The sequence below is a fragment of the Argiope bruennichi genome, chromosome 8 (assembly GCF_947563725.1).
Source record: "Argiope bruennichi chromosome 8, qqArgBrue1.1, whole genome shotgun sequence".
Classification (NCBI taxonomy): domain Eukaryota; kingdom Metazoa; phylum Arthropoda; class Arachnida; order Araneae; family Araneidae; genus Argiope; species Argiope bruennichi.
Genome location: NC_079158.1, coordinates 52,716,995 through 52,743,413, shown reverse-complemented (window position 1 = coordinate 52,743,413; position 26,419 = coordinate 52,716,995). Strand labels below are relative to the sequence as shown.

General features: G+C 32.5%; 1 protein-coding gene across 5 annotated transcripts in view; it reads left to right on the top strand.

Annotated features, from left to right (window-relative positions):
* LOC129981674 (sarcosine dehydrogenase, mitochondrial-like) overlaps window positions 1-21,769 on the top strand; it is a 70,559-nt gene extending 48,790 nt beyond the window's left edge. For all 5 annotated transcript variants that reach the window (XM_056092610.1, XM_056092609.1, XM_056092613.1 and 2 more), the window contains exons 19-20: window positions 18,623-18,791; window positions 20,705-21,769. In XM_056092610.1, coding sequence (XP_055948585.1) covers window positions 18,623-18,791; window positions 20,705-20,990 — 455 coding nt within the window. In that variant the 3' untranslated portion in view covers window positions 20,991-21,769. The remainder of the gene's footprint in view (window positions 1-18,622; window positions 18,792-20,704) is intronic.
* The last annotated feature ends 4,650 nt before the right edge of the window (window positions 21,770-26,419 follow it).

Below are 26,419 nucleotides of genomic sequence, written 5' to 3'. Positions count from 1 at the left end.
AGTATAAGCATAGTACACTCTCGATATGTAATCAATGCAAAACTTTAGTAATTAAAATTGCAGCAATTAAGAAATATAGTTTTAATACATTCCAATTGCTTACGAATGATATCTAAAACATCACTCTGATTATCTGATATTTAATTCTTTATATAAAATTCTCGTGAAATAAAGCAAGACAAACCTAGTTTTTATATGTCATGTTTTCTGCAAAACTATTAAAAAACATTTCAACACCTGTACTTTAATTAAAATAGTTTGACATACCGAATCGCTGAATTAACTTGCCTCCCATTTTCGGAAAAACTTGATCTTACGATCGTGACATGGTATGTTTTCCGAATAAAGAGTTTACCTTCAGTTTACGAGAAATGCGGATGCTGACAAATTTTTTTTTTCTTTTTCTTTCTTTCCTTCTTTTTTAAGAAATGGGAAGCTAAGGATCCCGCTTCCTTTCCAGCCGACTGTTTAAGAAAAAAAGTAAAATAAGAAAAAAAAAGGGAAACGAAACGTCGATCTACTTACTTCTCATTTATGGGTTACCGTGAGAATTGCAGCAACCACTTCCTTCGCTAATTTTTTCCATCCAGCCTCCTCTTCCAAACTCTTCACTTCCTTTATGCTCCGATCACGCATGGATTGATGGAAATTTCTAATGGAAAAAGGATAACTGATGTCCCAAATGAGTTACTGTAGTCCCTTTTCGTGAAAGCAATTTCGGCACGATTTGACTGGAAGGCTTCTTCCTTAATTAACAACAAAGACATGTTTAACTGAAGTCGCACTAACAATGAGTCGTTTCAGGATTAACTAACGGATCATTAACAAAGGCCGCTACGTTTGCTGTCCCTGTTGTAGTATGCTTGATATGATATTCTTATACCAATGATGCTTGCTTGTAGGGGGGGGGGGATCTTGGGAATTGCCTAGACTCAGGGGTCTCTCAGGGATTCTCTTCCACTTAGAATTGTAGTTATGACTTATGACTTGCGCCTAAAATTAAGTATAGTATAGCTGTTAAACTATAAAAAGACTAGATTCACTAACAATGAGTCGGTTCACGATTAACTAAGGGATTATTTATTCGTGCCGCTAAATTTGCTGTCCTGCTGTAGTATGCTTGATATGATATTCTTATACCAATGATGTTTGCTGGTGGGGGAAGGGGGGATCTTGGGAAGTGCCTAGACTCAGGGGTTTCTCAGGGATTCTCTTCCACTTAGAATCGTAAAGTTATGATTAGTGACATGACTTATGACTTGCGTCTAAAATTAAATATGGTATAGCTGTTAAACTATAAAAAGACTCGATTCACTAACAATGAGTCGGTTCAAGATTAACTAACGGATCATTTATTCGGGTCGCTAAATTTGCTGTCCTACTGTAGAATGCGTAAGATATTCTTATACCAATAATGCTTGGGGGAGGGGAGGAAGCGTCTTGAGAAGCGCCTAGATTCAAGAGTTTCTCAGGGATTCTTTTCCACTTGGAACTGCAATGTGATGATTAGTGACTTAAGTCTAAAGTTAAGTGTGATATGTCTGTTAAATATAAAAGGATTTGGTTCTTATTTTAAATTTTATCATTACAATAATGATATTCTTATGTTTCTGTTGTTACTGGTGGATACTCATACGAATCAAATGTATTGATGACTTGTCGTCTTAGACGACCAATTAGTTCACCGGATATATTGGTTTGTTTAATTTCAATTGAAACTTCTATGCGTAATTTGATATTAATGATTCTCTCAATAGAATATATTTGAACATCAAACTGTAATCTCTACTAATAATAAAGGATAATGTGCTCCTATGTTGGCTTTCTACAGGGCAGATTGTTTGACTAAATTTTTCAAAATTGGTATAGATATAATTTGGAAGATGGAGATCCGCATATGAATTAAAATAATTCTAAGTATTTTACTTGCATTATATAGGCACATTTAACAGCTTATTGAAGGATAGAATCATAATAATATGATCTTAAGCCCTTAACTGTTTTATTTTGTTTACTATCTAATAAGATGACATCTTCTATTTTAGGATTGTTTTCTTATTTTGATTCAAATGAAAATCCATTGGATACATGACTTATCTATGTAATCGAAGTAATTTTAATATTGAATTATAATCATTATGAATGGTTTATTATTTGCTTACAACTATCGAAATTCGATAAATAGATGCACGTATGGTACTCGGGCAAAACAGTTAAGCTGTTAACAGATAGTCAACTCAATCATTCACCAAATAAAATGCACCTAAGAAGAATTTTCTTAATACTTTCCCCTCAAAAAAAATTGTAGAAATAAAATTTATAACAACATTGCCAAATAATGTGGGGATTGGCAATGAATAATAGCTTTCAACCGTAAGGAAAGGAAAAAGTTACTTGGAAAACTTTTTTTAAAATTTCAATGTTATGTAAAAATCATGCTTAACTTTACTGCATATTACAAATACCAATGAAAAATGCTAAACTGTTATTAATTAATGTTTCATTAATTAATATTCTTTCGAAAACAATTACTTCTTGGTTCGCATTCCGATCTTTCAAAGTATATTTCTCTAAATTTTTATAGGTCGAAGCCTATATAGCAGTCTCCCTTACAGCGCCAATACGCAGATGCATTTTTACTTTTTTTATTAGCAGAAATAAAGATATAATTAACTGAGGTGCCTTACACAATGAGTAAATTCAAGCGTGACTAACGAATCATTTACACTGGCTACATGTGTTGTCCTCTGTTTATAAGTTTGATGATATTGTTGTCTCTGTTGTTATACTGGTACTCAAGGTGGGTTTTAGCAGGGTTTATATTCAACTAGCACCAATTGATCCAATAAGACCATGCACGCGCAAAAACTATACAGCAGCAAGTACTTGTTCCATCAAGACAAGCATTTATTGTTGTCTTCTCTTCATTGCATTTGAGATCTTCATTATGAGCATACGTTAATTTACTGGAATTTAATAATTGGCTGAATGTAAACTTACCTCCATGTGGAGTTAAAATATCGATGATAAATTTGGTTATAGTGATCAGCAGAATTTTCTTCAAGATTTGCCATTGTGATTGTGCCATATTTGTAAAGCTTGGATCTGTGGTTTATTTTATAACATTCCACGGAATATGTAACCTAAAATTTGCCTTATTTTTCCCCACCGATTGTCTTCAAATTTTCCAATATATATATATATATATATATATATATATTTATTTATCTTCTTTCTTTCATCATGCTACGAATATACATGAATTGATAGAAATTTTTAGTCCAAAAAGATAATTGTTATCCCTAACGGGTTGTTCTCGTTTCTTTTCGTGAAAATAGTTACGGCACGATTTGACTCGAAGGCTTCTGTTTCCTTCTTTTAGATTAACAAAGACATATTTAACTGTGAGAACACGATGCGAAATGGTCGATCTTGAATTGCCCCTTTGTCATGAATGTGTTGCTGACTCTGACTACCGCATTTATTATCTTTCGGAATGATCTACTTATGGTTGGAATGACGTGCTAGAGGCGCTGTTGTTGCTATTCTCGCTTTATGCGGGTCTTAAAATATAGGGTGTGTATAATTATTTAGCTATTCAAAACTATACATATCTGTAATCATTCGTTTGAAAATAAAATATAGTTTACATAAAGTCAGTGTAGTAATCTAGTAAGATAAGCACAGAAACTGCATAACATGAAATGCTTGTCTGACAAGACAAGCACTTGTTATCGTCCATTATTTCAGCGCATGCTTAATTTCCTTTTAGCGCATGTGTGGTCTTATTGGATTGAACGTGCAGGCTTAAGTAGGGTTTACCTTCAACCCTTCAGCCAGCTACAATCCATCCAATAAGATCACGCATACGCAGCAACTGTACAGTAGGGTGGAACGGAAATGTCAATTATTGAATTTTTAATTTGTAATTGCGCAGAAGAGTTGCCTTTTTGTATAGATAAGATAAATATAAAAAATATTGGAGTACATCTTGAGGTGCCGCAAGGACGTTACAGTTTCATAAAAACACACTTTTTGCAACTTTTTAGGGATTTCTGCTTGCTTCGATTATGAAACAAGAAGCTTTAAATAGGGATTGTCATATGAATGGAAATATAAAAACAGTTTTACTATTGTACTGGCATGGCATTGAGTCGTCGCCGGAATGGTTGTTATTGAGGTAAGGCGAAGATTTGTCTACGTTTGGGGACAAGGACAGGCCTGGTTTCAAATCAGTAGCTTTACCTAGTTCAGTTGAGTTGGAGTCTCCACACCATATTTTGTGTGACTGATTAATGTAATTGATTTGTTAGTTTGTGCGCTTGTGTGCTTTGCTGTGAGTAAAAATGGCTCAGACCAAATTAGTTAGGACAGGACAAATGTCGGAGCGTTCTATTTATGGAAAATTCAGTGATTTGCTTGAAGATGAATTCCTTACTTACGAATCTGTTATGAAGTGCTTCTGTTATATTAGCACAACCTCAAAATTGCTTCAGAGAAGGATCCTTCTGTAAGTGAAATAAATCACACTTTAGTTCCCATAATAGAACAAATATGACCATGAGCTTCTATTTCCGTTGTTTCTAGCAAAAGAATATCACAAATGATAAAAGCTATCATACTAAATAAAGAAATTTATTAAAGTCTAAAAGTAGAAAATGTTCCGATAAGTTTGATTCCAACCTCACGGAATTTAGAGAAGAAGCTAAACGTTTGTTTGATACTTCTGATTTACATAAAAGAGAGGAAAAAAAGTGCCAATTATGGAACAAAATTTGCTAAATGATCAACTCTCTGACAGGAAAATGGTTATAGGTAATATTGATATTGCTACCACAAGCACTTTGTGGAAGAAAGAAGCAAGAAAGAGTAAAGAACTACGGAGAATAATCAAATTAATCAAAAAATACTAGTGTATCAGAAACGACTACTGGCGACAGTGACAACACTGAAGAACAACAGTGTTCTTTATAAAAAGAGGCAAACCAACCAGACCTATCAAATAGACAAGAAGAGATAAAGCTACTAGGTGCCTGTGTGGTAAACCTTCATGTTCTTGATTCCAAACATCTTTTTAACCTTATCTCATATTCACGCTATCTCTCTGACGATCACAAGAACGTTATAGACCAGATTATTCAAAGAATCGGGTACTTGGCTGCTTCGGAAAATATCCTTTTGTCCATGCTAAATGGTGAACGTAAAATTCAAAGAGAACTTGGTCTCTAATGTGTTTTAAAAGCAAGAATGGAAAGTAAAAACAGAGTCAGGAAGTGTAATGTTCCAAAGATAAACTTCGATGCAAAGGATTACATCGACATGATGTTATGGCTTGGAAATGACGTAACTGAACCCGCCTTGCTAAAACATGTTTCCAGTGACTCTCTCAAAGACTTAATACAAAAGGCATCCGAAACTGAACCAAATAATATAGGGGACTGTGTTATCGACTTTCCGAGACTTCCTTGTCACATGCAAGCAGTGGAAAGAGCTGTGAAACTGGTGGCCGAATCGGCTCAAAATGTCTGTGGTTCAATCGCAAAAAATTGACTCACGTGTCAATAGGTCAAAATTTAATTAAAAAAACAGTTTGATGTGGCAATGAAGTAGAAACAAACATTTTGCAGCTATAATATTTGTATTCATTAAGGATACAGAAGTAAGAAACTCAAAATTGGACATAAAAAATATTTTATTATTACACTTTGTAATTAATAATTTTTTCCAGCTTATATATGTATTTAAAATCATCTTTCGTAACATTATATGAGCTAAAAATTCATAAAAATATTTTATCAAAGTTTATAATTTTTCAATTTTTTTACAAACTTTGTCTTTACAACACCTCGAGATATTGTTGTATTAGAACCAAATTTTTAAAAATTCTTTTTGAACTTGAAAGCTAACTTTTTTCCACTATTACCAAACTAAAATCTAAGAAAAAATTTTCAAGCGCACATTTTAAAAAATTATATTTTTAAATTTTTTTTACAAACTTTAAGTCTTTTGCAGCACCTCAAGATAATGTAATGTTTCAACCAAATTTCTAAAAATTGTTTATGACTCTAAAAGGCAGCTTTTCCGCACTATTACCAAACTAAAAACTAAATCTTATAACTAGAAAAAAAAATCTTTAAGGCCGTTTTTGTACCACCCTACTGTACAGTAACAAGTACTTGTCCCATCGAGACGAGACAAGAACTTGCTATTGTCCGCTCTTTCCGCGCATGCGCAGTCTCTTATTTGCGTTTGCGAATGGAAGATTGAAACTTTACTGAAATCTTATAATACACTGAAACTTTACTGAAATCTTATAATACGCTGAAACTTTACTGAAATCTTATAACTAGCTGAGTGTAACTTCACCTTTAATGTAAACCCACCTGTATAAAATTTGGCAATCTTCTTAATGAAGAGTTTTGAAAAATTATAATTATCATAAATAATTAATAAAAATTTAAAGAAATCATCATTTTTTTTCATTTGTTCAGCATAAAATAATGAACTTAGGTTTCAATTATGATAGATGTATTTTCAAGATATTATTTATTTTGTCGTCTTAATACATTGTTACTTTAAAAGAAACGGTAATTTATTACTTTGGTGTCCTTCCCTCTAACATATTCGACTGTCTAGAACGATTTTTTTTTATGTGTGTGTGTCCGACATTGGTATCATGCCAAGAGCGTATTCCTTATTCATAAGTCATAGAATAACTAATGATCTTCTATCTTCGACAAGCCGAACTACTGCATGCTTTCTAAGCTTCTCGAAGACTCAATGCGAAGACAAAAAAATATGCATCTGACATTAAGAGTGATGAGTTCACGGGTAATACTTGAAGAAAACCGAATAGCATTTCTCCGCATCCCGAAACAGATGCATGGCGAACCCTTAAAGAATGGAATTCACGAGATAAATTTGCTGTCAATTCACCGCCAATCGATATATTTTTTTCTTCTTTTCTTTTTTTTAACGAACACCGAAGTCCGATCATTTTTCAAGCTTCTATTTCCCACATAACACCGCTGACAGACTAATTTCCGACCTGAGAGCAATTTACTAACTTCCCCTGAGATTATGAGTTGGCAATATATGACTTAATATCTTCAATGGCTTGTTGCGGGGAGAAGGTTTTTCACACTTGTGGCATCTCCATTTGCTTCCAGTCTTTAAATGGAAATATTATTTGCTTTCTTTATAGTTTCGTCCTTGGTTCTTTCGTCTCCGCCGTTAGATTTTTTTTAACAATGCTTTTTTAAGCCAGTGGATGTAGTGTCCCTAAAACTTTCTCGTCTACTCTAATAAAAGTATTGTACCAGGGAACGCCTCACATGACATTTGGCGTGAATTTAGTGTTTTGATTGAATCTATCGTGTTATCCCTGGCGAGTTATTTGGCGATTAATCCCTGGCATGTGGTTAATAACATCCAAAAATCGAATCTGTATGTTAAATGCGTTTTTTCGAATCGATTGAAACAAACAATTTTTTAAAAGGCTACTTATTATTCCAAAATCCGATACCAAATTTAATAAATTTAAAGCATTGCATTTTTGAGCTATCGCCTTTATATGCTTCTGAAAATACAGACCGACAGACAGTCAATCCCTAAATGGATTTGGCTCAAAATTGAATAGGTATCCACACTATAAATGTTAAATATGTGCACCGAATTTTATTCATCTAGCTTCCTTCTTTTGTAGTTATGTTAAATTATATTCGAACAACGGACAGACAGAATTCCTCTGGACGGATTTTACTCAAAATTTGATAGAAATCTACAAATTTGCTGTAAAGACCGTATACCAAATTTTAACCATCTAGTTCAACGTGTTTTTGAGTTATCTTTGTCACAGACAGACTGCCATTTTCTAAAAATATGTTTTTCGAACTCGGGGGGATGGGGGGGTCTAAAAGTCAAAATCTCGAATTCGAATTTTTTTGACGATTACTATAATTTCTCTATACTACGTATACAAGAAAGTAGAAATGTCAATTTATATTAGACAAGCTTTCCTTCCTATTATTAAATAAATTCTCATTAGATTAACTCTTAAATGCCGATATGTAGCTTTTTAAACAACTTATTCAATTTTGTCTTCTAAAATATTGTGTCATTAAGTGTGAAGTTGTAATGCTCGTTGCTGCCAGTAGGATAACTAGCATGTACACAACAGTACTGAAGATTTAACAAAATAAATAAATTGATGTTTTTCTCTTGACAGCATACCATTTTTTTTTTTTTTTTTTTGTTTGTACGATTGAGAATATCGTAGCTTCTTCCACAATGTTGAATGAAAAGTGGTTACTTAAAAAGTATAGTATTTAAGTCTATATTTGTGAGAATTCGAAAATTCTTTACTCAATTTAAGCCCAATGTTGCAACTTGGCAACAAGCTGTTTTTTTAACATAAACAATACTTAAAATATGATTTTTAAAGCATTTTCCCCATAATTTATCCAAGAAATGAAAATCAAATAGTATCTTAAAACCATTTTTTTAAAATCAGATGTTTAAGAGATAATGATTAAAATGTTGATGTAATAAATACCATGCCTCATTTGTTATTTAATTTCTTATGCGCTCGACAACAGGTCCATGAATTTGAAACGTTACGTTCCATTTATTTATTTCATTTATTGTTTTTTTATCATGTGCACCGGATGAAAATTTCAGCCGAATTCCTAGATGGGCATTCTATTCAAAATGGATGGAAGTAATGAGAGTTTGAAATTTTTTATTACCTCATAACTCCCTTACAATTGCTATTAGAAAGATACTTTATTTTACGTAAATTGACCACAAAAAATAATTTGTGTCTTGAAAAATTTTTGATAGCTGGAGTTGCTTTAGAATTGAGAGGCTGAAACCTCTAACTTCGACTGATTTTTAACCTATGTTTGTGACATTTTATTGGAAGATTCTTGTTAGTTTCATTCTCTTCCATCCTCATAATTCCTACTCTTATGAAATTAGAAACGGAAATGTCTGAAATGATGTGGCAACGTAACTTCAGACATTTCCGCCTCTATGTCTGCTATATATATAGAATGTACCTTCGGCTTTCAGCTTTTTTTACAAAAAATTTTTAAACTATAAATAGAGGTAAATAGCAACGATAGCGATATGCTGGTAGAAAAGCATATCTAGAACTACCGAAGAACTTATAGAGCTGCATTTTGTGTCACAGCAAAAAGCTGCGGAGGAGATTTGTAGGAGAAGAGAAAATAATAAATAGAGCACCAACCTTCCACTGAAATCAGAAAGATTCTGAAAGCATGGGAAATTATTGAATCGTGCATTTAGAAGCGTCTCCCTAATATTATCTGTGCCAGAGCTACAAATTCATTTAAAGGGAAAGCTGTGTTTAATTTTCGCCTAATTTTGAAGCTTAGCTAAAGTTTTTAAGCAATTTTCTTATAAATAAAGAAACATTCATTATAAATAATAATATTTCTCATTACTATAAATTTGTCTGAATATTTGTTTTCGAAATAAATTGTATTGTCCTGTTTTGCATAGATTCTTGTAGGAAAAAAATTGTTCCGCATTACGAATAAGATTCAGAAATAAATTTTGCTCTCTAAGCGAGGCGCCACCGTACTTTCTTCGAAAAGATTTGTGTGACCCCTTTTAAACATATTTGATTTAAAAGGAATCTATTTCAGACTATTTGCACAGGGAAAATCGTGGGCACAATTAGAGGTCATCTGGTACCAACAAAATCTCATCAACAGTAGACAATATGAGTTCAAGGATTCATGTATGTTCTGATCTTTAGGCAGTTGCCACTGGGAATGCTGAATAGCACTACAACTTGCCGTTATCTCACCCCCTTTTACTTTCTCGTATACGTCAAAAAATTTAATTCAAAATTTTGTCGAATTTCCACGTTTCAGAATTCTCCACTATTGAGATGAGAAAATTTTGACGACTTTCTTTTATCTTCTTGTTTTTCTTGAGTTCGAAAAACTCATTTTTGGAAGATGTCTGTGACAAAGATAACTCGTAAAACGCTTTGAGCTAGATAGATGATATTTGGTATACAGTCTCTACACCAAATTTGTAGATTTTTATCAAATTTTGAGAAAAATCTATTCATATGAAGCTTGTCTGTCCGGCTATATATTTCAATATAACTTAATACAACTTAAAAACAAAAGACAGCTAAATAGATAAAATTCGGTACATAGACTTAAAATTTATAGTGCATATACCCATCAAATTTTGAACCAAATCTAATAAGGACTGATTGTCTATCGGTCTGTACATTTCGAAACATTTGTAAAGCGATAACTTAAAAGCGCAATGTATTAAATATATCAAATTTAATATAAAAGTTTGTGACTAAAAATGTAGCTTTGTATCAAAATTTTGTTTCAATCGGTTCGGAAAAAAGCGTTTAAAACACAAATTCGATTTTCGGGTATTTTTAACAGCATGCCAAGGATCAGTCATCAAAAAACTCGCCAAGGATTACATGATAGATTCAGTAAGAATGCTAAATTCTCGCCAAAGGTTTATATTTCGTAATTGTTGTACGCCAATGCCATGCAAGTCATTCTCTGGGATAACACCTTTATTAGAAAGTATGCGAGAAAATTTTCGGGAGACCACAGATATTAAATAATAATATTTACTTTTAATTATTGCTGACTTCAAATACTTCATCTAGATTTCTGGTTGACATCATAACTTTTAAAAAAATTTCCAAGATCTATTTAGAATTTAATCATGTACTTCCGGAGATATCTAAGATTACAGTTATCAGCGATTTATTTAGATAGTTCAATTAGTTCTGGTGATTTATTGTATCCGGTAATTGCTTGTTGGAATACCCAGAATGCCATCGGTATCCTTTTATCTGAAAAAGTAGTTCACTTTAATGATACCGCTTCAGAATCGTGGCGGCAGTCAGATAATTTATCAATCAGCTGTTTCTGCAAGTATTAATTAAGTGATTTCATCACTTTGTTAATATGTTATCGTTCATTTTGTAGCCAGTTTTCTGCTGCCCACGTATGTAAGTCCTTTACCTTGCTTTATCTCTTCGGTTAGTTCAATCTTATCGTGTTTGTTGATCATTTCGTTAATTAGAGACTCAGATGGGAAGAAAATATTTTCTAATTCTAGTAAAGATTTTAGAAACTCTCGGAATTTTACGATTTTATGAACTTAAGACTTACTTTAAATTCTATTAAAGATATATTAGAAATATATTAAATTGTACACTTCGATTTTTCCCCCTTCTCTTCCTCGTATACGAAATTTTACAGAGAAAGTATAGCATTTTTAAAATATTTGGTTTCGCAATTTCTTGAAAGCTCTACGGTATCTTTAAACCCCCTTGGTTAGCCGTGGTCGCAGTGATCTTTTGATTAAGTCGCGACTTTCGGGACCAGAACGATATGTGGTACTGAAGGGCGGTTCAAAATTACAAATCCATCCCCAAATCGTCTTAGTGGTGCTTTGAAATGGAACATTAATATGGTAAACTAAATTAGATTTTTCTGAATATGAAAAGAGAGTTTCTGGAATAAAATTTTCAGTGAGCAAAACTCAAAAACGAAACGAGTGAAACATACAACATTTATCATGCCGCCTGCTAAAATCAAATTGCCCCGATAAGATAACTATTTGTCATTGTCCCATAGGGGGTCGCGTGATGTTCTTGAGGTAAGCGTGGTCTTCTAATGCGCACAGTAGTTGACCTCATGTGAATGCTGCTTTATGTAGCGAATTTCACATTAGTTGCTTCGTCTTTGGATTCAAATCATTTTTGCATTTCAGTCATGAGATATCATACTTTGTGATGCTGTTTTTCTCATCCTCAGGCTTTTTTTTTTTTTTCCGAATTGTACAACACACTAGCGTGGTACTGGGTTATTACTAAGTTTTAAATCATCCTCTATGGCACGACGTTTTGCCATATATCATAACATCTGAACATAGATTCAGCGATGTACCAAGTGTAGACGAAGTAATTGGATTTTTTCGCTTACTCCCCATCGTCGGGACTGGCTTAAAAAGTGTAAAAGTGTCCAGAATATGTCCTTCATCACATTTTACTTTAAAAATTGGCGCCTAATCCCCTCCTCCCCCCTGTCCGTTTGCCATTGCTTGAATATGCTTAGTTGAGTTATGGTGAGAATTGAAGTACGGTTTGAGATAAACACACTAATTCCATTTTGTGCTTTGCTAAATCACCACTGTTTAATTTCCAGCCTTTGTTATTTTTCCGATGCATAAATCATGCAAATTTCTGCATAACTGAGCAATTTATTATATTACACTTGGCGTTCAAAACTGATTGTAAACTCGAATTAAGTAGTACATATCACTGCTTTGCACCATATCTAGGCTTGTTGCAAAAATTCTACATTCCAAGGGAGTTAAATGGAATTTTCCTTTTGCTTTCACTCCTTTATTTCTTTGTGTACATTATTCTAAAGATATGAAACATTATTTTCATATTTTTGAAATTGCACTTTTTCATTCCACCCCTGATTTTTTTTAAAAAGTAATATTTAACAAATTTTGTCTTGACTATTGAATTTTTAATAAAGGTTTTCTACATCCAAGAATAGTATAGCGGAAAATTTGAGATTCAACATCATTCTGATCGAAGAAAGCTATATATAAACACGGACAAACACGTCCGCTCACAGGGCGGCACAAGAGCAGAAGACAGCGAAAAGGGGGCAAGAGCGTGAGAATGTTTCCCCATTACTTGTATACTGTGAGTTTTTGATAGGGATTTTCTACAAGTGTTGAATTTAGATATGGGAATTAATTATAGGGATCTTTTGGAAGAATTTGTGTTGGCCAGCAATTTTTTATCCCTTCACTCGGAGCATGGGAACCGCTGAGGAAAGTATTTTTACAGAGCTTTCCGTTGCATTAATTAAATAGAGAAAGTGGAATGGGATCAGGAAATAAGAGAATATTTTAGAATGATGTTAACACATTGACTGCCGCATGACGCGCCAGTGCGTTACAGATAATATGTAATTGTACCAAACCATCTATGTTATTAGATGACCCCTTCTCTACTACAGTCAAGAGATAGCAAAGAAGGGGTCATCTAACTAGATAGAGGACCCGAATATTGGGTGTGAGTCATAGCAGCGAAAGTGTTAATATGTGCTGAACTGAACTAAAAATTAGGAAATTAATTAGAATTGAAATTAGATTTTAGTTATCATTACATTATATATATATATTCATGCGTGCAGCACATCGTAGCTATCCAAGAACGAAACAGAAATAATTTACAAAAAATATTAATCCACCAGATTGGCAACGGAATTAGAAATTCTCTGCCTTTTTACAGATGGAAAATTAACGTAAATATTGTCTATTGCAGCCTTAGAACATTTTCTAGAGATGGGTATTGCATGATCATATGCTGGCTGTTGAAGTAACTCATTGCGAATCTAGGGTAATTTTTGGAAGAATTTTTTTGTTGTTATTTTAATAAAATCCGATACAGGTTCAATTTGGAGGTCATCATGAAGTATTTTCCTTCTGATATACCAGGGGGCATTAATAATCTTCGTCAGATGTTAATTTTTAAAAACTTGCAAACTGAGCAACTTGAATGTTTTGGGCGGAAGTGACCCTCCCCAGATTTGGAAGCCATACATCGACACTAGTCTTAAAATAGTTTTGTACAGCAGAACCTTGAGCCTAATCGATAGCTTACTCCAAGAAGCGATTAAGCTATTGAGTTTAACACTCATAATCATAGCTATTAAGAATCTTGTGATACTTTTAAGTAATAATTAATTTTCTGGTATTTTTATGACTCTCTCCTATAAAATATTGTGATTAATTATTATATTGCCTGTGCTTCAAATATTGATATTCTAGTATTCTATCACAACCAGTCATTCTCCAAAGTTCCCACTTTTTGAATAGCTGTTACGTTTGAAAGATAATTGAATAAAAAGTATTTTGGAATGTGCTTAGAATGTTTCTAAACACTAATTCTCTTTTCTTTAGCAATATTTATTATGTGTTCATTTTTGGTCTGTTGTAATGTAAGAATTATTGTTAGTGAAAATTCCCACATCAGAAACACATTCTTGTGAAACCTTAATATTTTCTCGCCTTCCACGACTTTTCTATCCGATTACTGTTGTGCCTCCTCCTGTGTGCATTCTTTTTCTCTTGTCTGGTATTTTGACAAATTGCTCTATTTGACGCCAAGTCAGCAACAATCCCACACTTGTAAAATTCACAAAGGGATTCCAATCTGTTTTTAATCGCCATGCACACAAAACCCTATCTAATACCTTACAGTTACCTATCTATTATCACAAACTCAAACTTATTCTTCCAACGATTTTCAACTGTAAAAAGTAAGTGTTCCCTGGGAATTCCCACGCTTCGGACAGTCCCTCTCCCCACCTCCTTTTTCGTGGAGCCGCCGATTCTAATGACCGATGCCGTCCAGATCTTTTTTTCCCACGAGTATTGGCCTTTGGGGGGTGCCAATCCAGAGAGACACCTCTTGGATGGGCCATAAAGGGAGGCCGCAGTCGGCTCCAGGGTCGATCAAAGACGAACATCATCTCCCCCGGGGAGTGTTAAATGTGTAGTCATCCCCGCATTTTCTCTCACTTGGGTGGTCGTTCGTCTTCTTTGTTGGGGCCTTTTTATTGAATTTGATAGCCCATTTGAGCACCGGAATTTCGAGATATCTCTCCGGGAGGTTGACGGTAACTGATCGTCCGGAGTTAATATCGTGCTTAAACGGTGCCTCGGGAATCGCTGCTGATAACGATTCCGTTTGTCTAGCTCGTGAATATACAGAAAGGCTGGGAAAGATGAAGAAGCTTTTTCACTTAGAAGAGCCAAGATATTTTAAAATTGAATGTATCACTAATTCTTCCCGAGTAGAATGATCGTTTATTAAAACTTCTGGCGATCATTGGGTTTACCGGGAATATTATTTGTGTTATTTTCAATTAAATCTCTTGTGTATTATATTCATGGTTTCTCCAAGAAAATATTTTTAAGTATCAAATTGTGATAGTCTTCACAGACAGTTTAATAGCATATCTGTTCTATTCATTACATATATGAACCATCCTAAAGAGACAAGTTTCATGACATCATTCTGCTATTAAAAACCTAACTTCCAAAATAATCTTATCTTCTAACTTTCATGATGTTGTCATTTTAATCGCTCATTTCTCACTAATCATCTCAGATGACCAGCTAGTTCGCCAGGAATATTGTTATATTTGTTAACAGATAAATTGTTTCGATATAGCATCATATCCATGATTCCGGCACATTTTTTTTTCTGGTATACGAAATACAGAGGAAGTATTGTAATTATCAAACAATTCGAATTCGAGAGTTTGAGGAATTTCCACTTTTGGACCTGCCTTAGTTCGAAAAACACATTTAAAAAATATATATCCGTCAGTTTCCCTGTGACAAAGAATTCAAAGACGCTTTTAGCTTGACGGATGAAATTTGGTATATGATTTTTACACTAAATGTGTAGATTTCTATCAAAGTTTGAGCAAAATCTGTTCAGAGAAAGTTCGTATATTCGAATATAAGCAAACACGATAGCTACAAAATGAAGAAAACTAGATAGATGAAACTCTGCACACAAATTTAATGTCTGTAGTATAGACACTTGTCAAATTTTGAGCCAAATTCCGAGAACGGTTGGCCGTCTGTCGGTCTGTACTTTCAGAAAAATGTAAACGCGATAGCAGAAAACGTAATAACTTAGATATATCAAATTGCGTATAGTATTTTGTGACTATTTTTTATTGTTTTGTTTGAATCGTTTGGGAAAAATACATGGGGTTCCGAATATTATTAACTGCATGCCTGGGATTAAACGCTAAAATTCTCGCCAATGACGACAGACTCAAAAAAAAAAAAAAAAAAAATCCGCCAACTGTTAGTATTTAGTTACTAATATACGCCAATGCGATGCAAAGCGTTCTCTTGAATAACATCTTTATTAGAGAGAACGCGATAAAGTTTTGGGATGACCATTGCCGCTGGTTTTAACTTTAAATCTATGTTAATTTTATTGTCCTACTTACCCTGAGTGAACTTTTCCAATGGTGAAAGTCCCGTAACAGTATTGTGCTGTTGAAAATGTAAATATCCGGTTCATCTATCTTCTAAATTGATCCCCGTTTTGTAAATTCACTTTTTATTTTTTTTGCAAACTATGCGTATATCAAACATTCTTCTTCCTTAGCTTGCAACTATGGTGGGAAAATCATGAGATTAAATATTTGCATAAGTGATGGAAACAATGCAGGACAATAATGCGATATATTGTTCAAAAACAAGTAATCAGGACTACAATGTGAATATATTGTTCAAAACCAAACAAATAAATAAATAAAAGTGGTTTTAAAAAAATCGCCAAATTTCAGGAAAAATTTGCGTGACTACCAAATTAGTATCATAACAAAGATAATTTTTCGAATTTTAAAACTGTATAAAGTTTATTTTTTTTCTAATAATATTTTTGTAAGTTATGGAGAAAAAAAAACTCTTCAAAATTTCGTTCAATTTTGAATTAACTAAAAAGTTTTAAAAAGTGCCTGTTCCCATTCTTCAAAGCCAAGTTTGGCGGCTTTAAATCAAACGATCTGGACTGTACAGCGCCAACTCACACATTTATCTTTATTACTAATTTATTTAGTAATTATTTTATTAGTAATTATTAAGGGTTTTTTTTTTAATGTAAACTGCGCAGATATTAAGCAGATCTCTTCTTTTTTAGGCTTCAACAATTGTGAGAAAATCACGCATATATCAAACATCCATCTTCCTTAGCTTGCAACGTTTAAATTTTTGACGGAATATTGAAAGCAGCTTAAATTTTTTAATTACCAAAACTAAGAAAAAACAATTGAACGATAATTAAACTGATATAATTAAAAAAGTTTTTTTTAATTGTACAAAAAAATCAGTTTTGCGCAATGATAGTTTATGAAGTTATCGTGAGAAAATGTAATAATTTCGCTTAATTCTTTTAAGATTTCAAATAGAATTTTAAATTCAAAAATTCGTTCCGAGATAAACATTACCGCCTTCTAAAGTGTATTTTGCCAACTTGATAGCTTTAGTCTATCTCATAGAGCGCCTCCACATATATATTGTCCATTATTAGTAAAAATGTAGTTGTATCATTAGCGTGATATGAACATGAGCGGTGGTGGGAAATCAATAATTATGTGCAGATAAAGAAATAAAACATAATACGTTTGTAAATATAATACATTTGATGATATTGGTAAAGTCTAATTTCGATTTTTAAATATCTATTTTTTAAAGTAATAAATTTAAAATTTTAACTTTAGGTCCCCCCCCCTTAAACTCGTTGATTACCGACTAGGAAAAGATCTAATGGAAATTTAATACGATTCAAGCAAATTGACTTCTGCCATTAGAAACCGACAATTTGTCTTGGCAGTCAACACGCTAGTATTTCGCTGGTTTCTGCATACTGTTCATTCTCGGATTCGGAAATACACCGCGTCTTTGCGCGTGCGTTTTTTCCCCAAAAAAGGGTTGAGGGGAAAAATGAAAGGAAAAAATGTTTACGTTTAGTAATAGGATGAAATAATATTATTCACGGAATTAGGAGGCACAATAAATCCTCATATTTCTGCGCATCTCCCTTTAGCGAAATACAATCGTCGAAAAATGTTTGTCTTGAGATCCTGAAACATACAATAGCTAATTTGACCACATTTCCCAAGTCAGAATTCGAGTGGGGGGGGGATGGCATAAGAAAGAATGATATGTATTGATTAATTGGATCACAGTCCCAAATTGGAATCATATTTAGAATATATTGCAGCAATCATAATTTTGAATCGTTTCCGGAAGATTAAGATGGCTCCTCAACTGCCATGTCCAGTTCAATTATCCTGATCATACCTATGGAAGAATGTTTAGTTTAACATAAATTAAATTTCACATGAAGGTGGATCTTTTGCGTAAAAAAATCCAACTTTGAAATCATGAATCTCATTAAACTCTGCCATCTGGTCACTTCAGCCAATGAATTAATTGGAAAAACATATGATGAAACGCATTCATGTATTAATTAACTTCTCCCCAGTTCTTCTTCTTGAAATTCTTATCCAGAAAGTCTATTATCAATACTTCCATTTAAAAAAGTACCGCTGAAGATTTTGCAATTGTTTATAATGTAAGTACATAAAAGAGTAAGTAATTAAATCCACTTGAAATTTCCCTAGTCATCTTATATAGCTAATGAAACAATGCTGAAAAAAAGGAAGGGGGAGAAGGCATTACTATTTATAAGAAAGCAGTGACAGTAGTATGTTCTTTTATCTTTGTTTAAAACGAAGCATCATAAAATAAAGAATAGTTAATAATTAATATATACCCTATTAAAAGTTTCCATCCAAAAATATGAATAATTTAAATATGCTTTTCTTTCTATTGATGTTTAATATTCGTGTTCTAATTTCTACACAAAAGTAAGTATTCCGAAGTAAGCATTCCTAATTATACATTTATGGTATTTGTAAGAATATTGTAAATATTTTTTTAATTCTTTTGATTGCAAGTTTTCTCTAAATCTATTTTATAGGTTATCGGCATTGGCATGCCGATCTGCGATTGGACGACACGCCTTTGGAAGCTGGTTTAGGTTTCACCTGCAAACTGAAGTCAGAAACACCTTTCCTGGGCAGGTCTGCTCTGGAAAAACAAAAAAAGGAAGGACTCAAAAAAAGATTGGCATGTTTCACTATTGACGAGTAGGTTTCATTTTTTATTTTACATCCAATTTTTCGTAACGATTGTGTGAATTTAGATATCATATTAATGTGACAAACAAAATTTCACGAAAGGGACAAAGTTATTGGGGGGGGGAGCAATTGCCACCTTGTTGGTGACCACTTGAGTCCCCTCCTCTCTCGTTAATGAATAATTAAGAATTTCATCAACAGAAATCACCGCAATTTCCGAAGGGAGATGTTGAGAGCTGGATATTAAATTCTGATGATTTAAATCCTATCTGAAAGTTATTATATAGAAAGTAGTTGAAATAAGCGAACTTTGTCCTATTTTGACGATTAGTTAGAGGCAAGTCTACAAAATGTCGGGCATTTGATTCAGTTTTTGTCCTCTCAATCTATAATTTGCACTACATTTGGCCGAATAACCGACAAGTGAATCGGATGTCGCGTTTTGTTGATTGTTTTTGATCAGTCGTCTAAAAAATCATTGTAAAAGATGAAATTTTATGAATTATTACTTTTATCGATAATTGTGATTACTTGTTGGTGAAATGTCAGGAAAAATGAGAGTATTAGCGTTAAACAAGATGGAGCAGGACTTCCGCTGCTTTTTGAAACGTTATAAATTGGAAATACAATAAAAGCAATTCCTCTTGTAAATTGAGATTTCATTTGCATAATGCAACAAATGCATGGGAAGCTTTAGATTTTTTTTTTTTTTTATTGGTTAAAAGGTACAAATAATAGTAGCTTTTTTTATACGAAAAAGGTGTAGCAATAAAACTAAACACCAGAAGGTACCACTAATAAACCTAACCAATCTTGTAGTAGCAAGTAATCTTGTGCCCATAATCTTGTAGTTATTAAACCACAAAACATAAAACGCAAATTATTTTTCTAAAAAAAAAGTAAAATGTATATTTAACATTTGATTTTCATCAGAAATCCTTTTTAAAAAGTGGCTAGTGAGTCAAGTAGAACAAAAGGACAACAATTCAACCATGTTTTGACAAATGTTTAAATAATTGTGGTAATTAAATCGAAAAATACATTTTGCATGTAAAGAAATTGTAAAATTTCAATTCTATTTTGTTTTCTTAAGTGGTTTAACTCACTTTTTAAGTGATCCTCATAGTTTCACTTATAGAAGTCGTCAATCGAAGGGGGTGGGGCACCTCGTCATTGACGTCAAGGTGGGTTCAGAGAATGAGAAATTTTCGTCATGGTGGTTGGTTCTCGCCACCCTTGTGGGTATACGAAAGGGTGGAGGTAGCCCCTTTGGCTGGACGTGCTTCCTTAAGGTGGGTTCACACGAAGCCAACTTTGCGCGCAAATGGAGGTCACGCCTACTTCAGGAAAATCACGTGATTGCAACGGGACAATGGCAAATGGTTGTCCCGTCGGGACAACTATTAGCCATTGTCCCATCGACGTTGTCTCAACTGTTCACATGGGGTCAATGCAGGGACAACAGCAGAGAGACAACAATTGCGCGCAACTGTTAGCCTCGTGTGAACCCACCTTTAGGAAAAGGTTGTACCGTCGCCTGTGATGGTCATTAGGACTCAACCAGTTTTCACTAGTGTTGCTGTTGGTCTGGTTATTCAAGTTTTTCCGTGTGCCTTCGGGTGGGGCGGAGTAATCAGTCTATGATGGTATAGACGTCGTCAATGGTTTAGTCAGTATTAATATTGTCGGGTAGATTTCTTCGTCATCGTCATGTTTTGCTATTAAAAATTGAAATGGTCGCACTAATATTTTGTCTTTATAATACCCGGTGCATTTATATCCCTTCTTGCTTGCGCCTCAGTCACTACGCCACTGCTTGTTTGTTTAAATGTAGAAGCATATCCCACGACTATAGTAATTTTGTTTCAGTTATTTGAATGAATTATTCATTTTTTGAGCATTTTTATAACATCTCATTTCAGGCACGTTCCGCTGTGGGGATTAGAAGTTATATGGCGTGATGACCGTGTTGTGGGATTCCTCCGACGGGCCGAGTTCGGATTCGCCATTGGCAAAAGCATTGGATATGGATATGTTACTCATCCGGATGGTGAAGTGGTCACTCAGGAGTTCCTAAAGTCCGGCACTTATTACCTCGAGAGCATGGGTACTAAATATCCAGCAAAATATCATGCGAAATCGCCATTTGACCCGAATAATTTGAGAGTGAAAGGCATCTATAATGAACCATTACCTATTGACCATTAATCGTCATTTGTTTTGATATGTATATGTAGGGGGAAAAAAAGTACTTCATGCACTTTTGCAATAGCTATTTTTTCTTAGAACTGTTTTGCTAATTACAATTTAAGTAAAACCTTTTTCGTACTATCAAATTTGAAGTGTATTAGGTTTTTATATTTTAATAGTTTAAATACATATTCCAAAGTTTTTTAAACAATTGTATTTCTTCGTGCTTGTTGTTGATTTTAAACGTAAATTCTTGCGTAAAATGGCATATAATGAAATAAGCCAGTAGAACATTGTTTAGTATGATAGAAAATTAAAATTTTATTATCTATATTCACTTTATTTTATTTAAGAAAATGGTTCAAATTCAAATAATTTAATAATTATTGATTGCTTATTAAAAAAGACAAAAGCATACGTATTTTTTAGTTTGTGTCTTTATTCGGAGTCAAAACCCATAATCAAAGAAGTCATGCTTTATTATTTCTTTGACACCTGAGTATATGTATGTCTACAGTTTTTTAAAAATCTTTTTCATCTTTTTGACTTAGCACATTTAGTTTTTTAAGCATGATGTTTGAAGATTTTTGTGCCAATTATTTACAGATTAACAGTTATATTATTTTTATTATAAGTTACTTGTTGTGTTTAAAAATATTATTTTTGTAGCCATATTTCTGCCTTCTTCAATCAGATTTTATTTAATGAAACTATGATATTTAACAATCACTATGCAACAGTTAACTATTTTTTGAGCGTTTCTTTTAGCAAATTATTTTAATAAAAGTACAAATTCTCTAAAACTAGGTACTTATTAATCTTATTATTATTACTTATTATATTATTTTTTATTTATCAATAAATTTTAATAAATCATAATTTTATCGCTATCTTATTTAGAATTCTGAAGAATTTTTTTAATGATAATGTAGTAAGAATTATTATCAGAATCCTAAGAATTTCTTATGAAAAATTGCAGCAAAAATCGAAAAGAAGTTATGAAAGCAAAACTTCATATGGAATAAAAATTAATGATTTCAATTCATAAGAACTTAAACTGATACTGATATTAATGATGCAATTATGATTTTATTGAAATTTATCGATGTGTGAAAATGAACATTTAGTGTATTTCTAATGAAATTCGCCAACTTGTCTTTTTAATTGATTGATCTCAGATGAAGTTTAAGCGCCCACTCTTGATTTCAATCTTAGTATTAAAGGTTACGCAAAGAAAATAAATAAATAAAGTAATAATACTATACAATAAGAAACTAGAATTTCATTAGCTTTACAGAAATTCAAATAATCCATCTTATAATTCTTTTAATTTTTACAATGTATGAATTTCAATCAAAATGCAGAAAATTATTGGCCTATTGCTTATTATAATACAGTAGACTCCCGATTATCCGCGGGCGGATTATCCGCGCCGGCCGAACAAAGTTTTTTTTTTTTTTTTAACTGATTTTTTCAAAAAGGTGCAGTTTTACAGTTATGCTTTTGTAATTACATTATACATTACAGTATTAAAACAGTACATATGTATTAATTTTTCTGTGTATCCTGGACGCCTCTCATAAATACAAAGCACTTTTCTGTTTTCATTAAGAAAATGCATTTTAGGTCAGTTTTGAGTGATATACTAAAATATTAAGCGTTAGTTAAACATTTCCTGCAGTTTATTTTACTTTTTATTGTACATAAAACGATTTTTCAAAGTTGGAATGACTGTTTTCTTTTTTGCTATACCCGTTTTTAGCTTTTTTCGGATTATCCGCGATTTTGGTTATCCGCGGCGGCCGCGCCACCCAATTCCGCGGATAATCGGGAGTGTACTGTATAATTAAATTAACAAAACTTTAATCTGAATGTGAACTGAAAATTGTCAGCTTAGTCATATCGCATATATAAAGAAATTTTTGATATATAAATGAAATAAGCATCCAATTTGTCGATGAATTTTTGTAATTTCTATAAAAAAATTTGCATTAATATTTGAAACTATTATGTTTAGTGTGAAAGTAAATTATTTCATGTATTATCTTTATATCATTATTTGTATCATAAAATAAATAATTATATTTAGTATTCTCTAAAAATAATATATTATTTGAATTAAGAAGTAAAATGTGATCCTTTGAAAATCAAATTGATATTAGTAATGCAGTTGGTTTTTTTAGTTGATTATTTGAAATTTGGAAAGTTACCAGTAAGAGGCAAAATTCAATATAATACATGAAAGAAATGAAAAATGCTATGAATTATTCTGTAGGTAGGGAAAAAAAATCAGAAAATATTTGTATGTTGTTGTTAAATAACTCCGAGAAATATATTTTGTGAAAATATATGTTGTATACTTCCACAAAAATAAATTACTATTTTTATTACCAAGATCCCACAATGGCACTCTAAATAACAGAAATAAATATATTTTTCTTTATTCGTGTCATTCCTTTTTGTTCCTTTCACCATACCAAGAACAGCAAAACTATTCTTCAAATTAGGTTACTTCTACCGATGGAAAAGTACACTCATCAGGTGTCCCTCTGCAATGCGGGGAATGTTTTCCAAGGTGTATTAACAGCAGGTGTTTTGCGAAGAGGAAGCCTGCTGCAACGTCTAACCTCTGTTAAAAAATGGACAGGGGGAAAAAAAGTCGAACTTCAGATGGTCTGCTATATAATTACCTTGTCTATGCGTTTCCCCCTTACGCAAGCTATTTATATATTAGTTCGGCAGTTTTTCGTTCTTTTTTTTTCTGGTGTGGGAATACCCGCTTTTATTTTGGATTTACATTCTTTTTCTTTCATTCTTTTTGTCGATTTTGGGCCAATTAAAATGGTAATAATAATGTTAAATGCCTGCTAATGTTAAATACATGGCTGCTTCCTCATGTATACAGACATTAATTTTTTCCTTGAATGAATGGAAAATGCGTAATCTAGATCACGTGAATTAAAGCAAGATGTTCTCAAAAAATGTATATTGACAAAATATAAGCATTAATACTTTGCTTATTTTTATAACATAAGTAAATAATAGCATATTTCAAAAGGTCTAAAAATTTTGTATAACATATATAAGAATAAAAAATGCTTATACTATTATAACAGCAGTTAAAAATCAATGCATTCAAAAATAGAGCGTTAATGATAAAGGAATAAAACGTTTTTAATTTATTTCATTCAGTTATATATGTTACCGTTAAAGTATATAATGCAGTTATTTCATAGAATACCTAGTTATTCCATGAAATAACTGATCGTATCCGTTAAAGTGTGTAATATGTTATTAATTTGACACTTTAACTAGTTATTCTATGAAATAACTAGGTATTCTATAAATTAACTAATGAGAGACAGTTTTGGTTTGTTTTGGTTTTGGTTATATTAACGTCCCTTTTGAAGCAACACTAGGGCTATTTTGGGACGGACCTCGTAATTTTGAACCACGGTCAGATAATGAGAGACAGTTAAAGTGTAAAATAAACAATTTATCTAAAATGAAATTAAACTAATGTTAGACAGTTAAAATGAAAAAGAAGCAATTTATCTAATTTATGCAGTGTATAAATGGTATTTATGGAAACGTACCATAAAATCATTTGTTGCAACGAGGATTACTAAAATGACACTTGGAATTACAAAGAACATTATTTCTAAAACAAAAGCAATTTTTATTTCTAAAACAAACAAAAACATAAATGCAGTAGGGGTGGAAGGTAAATGTATTTGTCGTGCGAGATATATGATATAGATACACTTTAACGGGCTGCAGATCATTATTCTATGAAATAACTATTAAACCATGAAATACAAGAGAGTTTTACACTTTAACGGACACGATCAGTTATTTCATGGAATAACTAGGTATTCTATAAAATAACGGATTTCATACTTTAACGGTAACATATACATAAACAAACCTTTTATATCATAACAAAATATAAATATACTGTAAGTTATAATAAATAATGGATAAAAATGCATACTAACAATAATTGATTTATTATTCTTGGATTTAATGTAATGAATACGCTTGTATCATTAGAATTAAATTCGTTGTGTCGAGCTTCATTTTTATGAACTTCTAGCTTAAGTTATGTACAGGGTTGTAATCATGTCTTATAGATTTTTATTTTTACTGCGCTACGATTTGTGAAGCTATATTTTTAGAAAAGTTTATTACTACACCGATATTTAGTCATGGAGCCATAATTAGTATGTAACTACCACCCATAGGCGCCAAAAATGGGGGGGGGATATATAATCTGAATAATAAAGTATTTGATAATGAATCTTAATATAATCAAATAATAAAAGAGATGTATTTTGCATTCATTTATAAGTTTTGTATAAAAATTTAACTTATTTATAACTTAAACATTACTTTACTATAAAAGGTGCAATATGCCATAATTTGAAGAACCCTGACATATCATAATTTTATAACACAAATTAATAAATATAATTGCAAAATTTTGTCGTTTACATTTTTAAGTAATAAGTAATTATAAGTTTTTATTTTTTACATAGAAATGATCTTTTACATAAATAATAGCTCAATCACTCTCCATAATCGCAGCTACTCAAATATTTGCTTGATACTGGAATACCATAAGAAATTACCAAGTTTTAACTATAATGTGTTATTTTCATAGTCTTTTGAATTAATTTGATCGTTCTTTGAAAAATATCTGAGGTGATGCTCATTTGAATTTAAGCAGCTCTCACACGAAGCCAACTACTGCGTTCTCCGAAGTAACTATGTGTTCATTGTCCCATTGTGGTCACGTGATCTTTCTGAATTAGGCGTGGCCTTCTAATGCGTGCAATAGTTGGCCTCGTATGAACGCTGCTGACAAGAAAGCGTTCTACCATGCATATCTAAGAACGAAAGAATGATACTCTCAACAGTTATATCCCTCTTTGCTGACTCTGCATCTTTAAGGCCTATCTTGATAGAATTCTGGGTTGCAGAAATTAAGTAGAATTTATATTTAACCAGTTCAATCTATTCAGTAAAACCACGCATGCGCAGAAACTATATAGTAGCAAGTATTTGTCAAAAACTTGCTATTGCCTGCTCTTTCAGCGTATAACTGGCTGAGTGTAAACCCACCGTTAGGATAAAGGAAAGATTGAATTCCGCCGAATCTCCTTCCCTTGAATTTTGTATGCATGCATGGTGACACATAAAATGAAATTTTATAGCCCAAGATTAACTGCGTAGAATATCCATTAAAAATGTGCATAAACTGATTGGTATATATTTAGAACCATTGGCTAATGGCCATTTTTATCAGCTAGCAAAGGTCAATTCGAACACATTCCCTAAACTGATATGATTAACAGTTGTATAAATTAATTTTGAGTTATGAAATCTTGATCATGCTATTTTTTTAGTAATAATTAAAAATCACATAAGTAAGTGAAACTATATTT